General features: G+C 36.2%; 1 protein-coding gene across 4 annotated transcripts in view; it reads left to right on the top strand.

Moving 5' to 3' along the window:
- The window catches only part of RBMS1 (RNA binding motif single stranded interacting protein 1), a 132,373-nt gene that overhangs the window by 88,590 nt on the left and 40,777 nt on the right, over positions 1-3,006 (top strand). For all 4 annotated transcript variants that reach the window (XM_015823855.2, XM_015823853.1, XM_015823856.1 and 1 more), the window contains exon 3: positions 1,733-1,791. In XM_015823855.2, the coding sequence (XP_015679341.1) occupies positions 1,733-1,791 (59 nt within the window). The remainder of the gene's footprint in view (positions 1-1,732; positions 1,792-3,006) is intronic.

Below are 3,006 nucleotides of genomic sequence, written 5' to 3'. Positions count from 1 at the left end.
TCTTTGCGGTAAGCTTCCACCTTGTCATCCTGAATAAGGCCCACTACTGTTGTATCATCTGCGAACTTCACAATATGGTTGGTGGCAAACCTAGCACAACAGTCATGGGTCAACAGGGTGAACAGCAGGGCTGAAGGAAGATACCAATGGTCCTTCAAATAATTTGCAATTAAACTGCTTAGGGCTTTAAAAGTCATAACCAGCACTTTAACTGTGGCAGCTTAGTCCTATATACCAGGGGTCCCTAACCCCTGGGCCACAGCCCACTGTGGCAGTCAAGCACGCACGCATCCCCACTTGCACAAGCAGTGGGAAAGCATGTATGCTTGCACTTGTCTGCTGCTCGTGTGGAACCATCCCCTATTCGTACACCCTCCAGTTTACAAAGAAGGAAAGGCTGGGGAACTCTGCTATATACAGAGTATAACACAGAGGAGTTTATGTGCCCAAATAAGCACATAGTGTGCTTATTTGGGCACAAAGAGGAAATGTAAGTTATACTATGCCCTAAAAACTAAAATGCAGCTTTCCTTCCATAGCCTAATGAAAACAAATCTTGCAGCAAACAACAGCATCTGTGCAAGCACGAGCAGAGTGTGTCTTGAGATGCAATTTATTCTAATATAAAATAGATCTGGTCAGCACCACAGTAATCATTAGAGACTGCCTAGTTGTGCCACGCTTGAAGATAGTTCCTGTTATTTGGGATAACAGGATGAAATATGCAACAACTTTGCTATATTTAAAGCACATGTTGAAATTACTTTGGATTCACGTTGGGATTTGGTAGGGCATGGCAGTGCAGTTGAAAAAATCAAGGAGGGAGCCCTAGGCACACCACTGGAGGAAAGGTGGGAATTATATCAAATAAATAAAGCCATTTTATCTGTTTGATTACTGTATTCTGCCTATATTTTTTTCTGTTTATTTCAGATTAAAACAGCTTTTAATTGAAGGTGCTTTATATGACAGACAGTAACTAAATATTTCTTCATCCTTCATCTTTTGAAATACAATAGACCCTTTCTTATCAAAAGTTTCCCCACTTTAGTGAGACATGCAAATTCTTTAGTAAATAGAAAACAGATCAGACAGCCGTTCTTTGAAGCACAAAGCAATATCATACGTGAAAAATCTGAGAAGTCTTTTGCATGCCACGCATCGAATTTAAGGACAAAATCATTTTAGGCCCAAAGCAGTTTCACCTATTACATGTCTCTGATTTCTAAGAATTTGAGTTGTTTCCTGTATTATGGAAAGATCATAGATGTTATGATCTTCTGTTCCTGGGAGTCTGTTTTGCTTCTTAGCTGGTTTAACCTTTCTAGAATGGGATGTTATGGACAGATGCTGCTGCCATTAGTGGTGACTTGAATTGTATTAACTAATTTGACTTGTTTGACTAATTAAATACTGATATAAAATTAAGTAATATCAGGGAGTTGTAACAAGGATTTATCAATTTTCTATTAATGAAAAGTTTGCTGAGTAGACCAACTCTGCATGATCTATCTAATAAAACTGATTTTTCTGTAGACATTTAGCACAAAGCTTTAATCTTTACTCTAGTTGGGAGAGCTAGTAACAGAATCAATGCTGTCTTTTGTTGTAGGTTAAAAGTTGAATAAACGTATTTTTTTTTAACAAGTGTAAATTTACACGAGAGTATTGCAGCTTCATTTGATCACTTAGATTTTGTAAGGTAACTTCTGGTTTGTTTTTAAAATTTTAGGTATGGGAAAATTGTATCTACGAAAGCTATTTTGGATAAAACAACAAACAAATGCAAAGGTATGTTCATTCTCAATTCCTTTTTCAACTTTGATTTTAAAATCACTTATAATTATTATTATTTTTTCCTTTTTAATGTATGGTGGCTTTGCATTACATTGAACCATTTCTCCTTAGCGCAGTTGCAACATATGCTTTGGGTTTTATCTCTGAGGTAATATCACCAACAGCATCCACAAAGGCAAATCTTTTCAGTTTTTGTTCCCTTCCTCTGGAGTGACATTCTCCCCAAGAGCCATATAGCTCCAACCTTGCTGAGTTTTAGCGTGGACATCAGAATCTGATTATTCCAATAAGCCTTGGGGTTGAATATGAAGTGGTACTTCTACTAATAGCATTATGTTGTTCCTTGGATAATAAATAATGACCGATTCTCTGGTTATTTTATCTTCTTATATGTTATTTTGATTTTATTTACAAAGCTGCCAAGAGTCAGCAAAAATTGGGCTATAAGGCCAGTAGATAAATTTTTTTAAAAAATACTAAAACTCACATGGATGCTGATGATGACTCCAGACAGAGTTAACAGGCATGCCACTGTGTGGCATTGAGCCTCTGTTTCCGAAAAGAAAGGGGATTTTGAACAGGAATTTTCCTTGCCTGCTGAGATGAGTACCATTTGACTGTACAAAGTATCCAGAAAGATTACACATTGTGTAAATTGGCTTTATTAATTAGAATGGGTGAGTGTTAAGTAGTTCTTAATTGCATGTTCCAGTCCCCTAATTGTGTTTGTGTTCTGTTCGTTTGGAATATAATGGAGAGAGGGTGAAAGGGTTTCATTTTCACTGGCATAATTATAGGTAGGAAAAATAATAAACTTCTTTCTCTGAGACACTGAGTACATTAATTTGGTTTGGTGACCTTCAGCATTCACTGTGATTATGATTAGATCACTTCCTCACAAAATGAGTAGTAAGTAGAATACAATACGAAACACTCACATACTGAGTTTTAGTCCTACTTTCCAAAAGCAGATGAATGCTTTCTAATCAAAGGAAAATTCAGCCCAGTCAGTTTTTCCATAGTATGCAAGTGGATTTTAACCTCAAGAGACCTATTAATCTAAAACTTGTATTTTTCCATATTGTATTTTTTGTTCTAGATTCATGATTAATGTTAGAAGCATTTGTTGAAAGATGTACATAGAAGTAAAAAGATGGTGCTTAAATTAACTACAGTCCTGTACCAACATATCTAAATTCATTAGAACCT

This window comes from Protobothrops mucrosquamatus, unplaced genomic scaffold (genome assembly GCF_001527695.2).
Source record: "Protobothrops mucrosquamatus isolate PMUCROS unplaced genomic scaffold, P.Mucros_1.0 scaffold2016, whole genome shotgun sequence".
In the NCBI taxonomy this organism is placed as follows: Eukaryota; Metazoa; Chordata; class Lepidosauria; order Squamata; family Viperidae; genus Protobothrops; species Protobothrops mucrosquamatus.
This window is presented reverse-complemented; position numbering and strand designations above follow the sequence as displayed.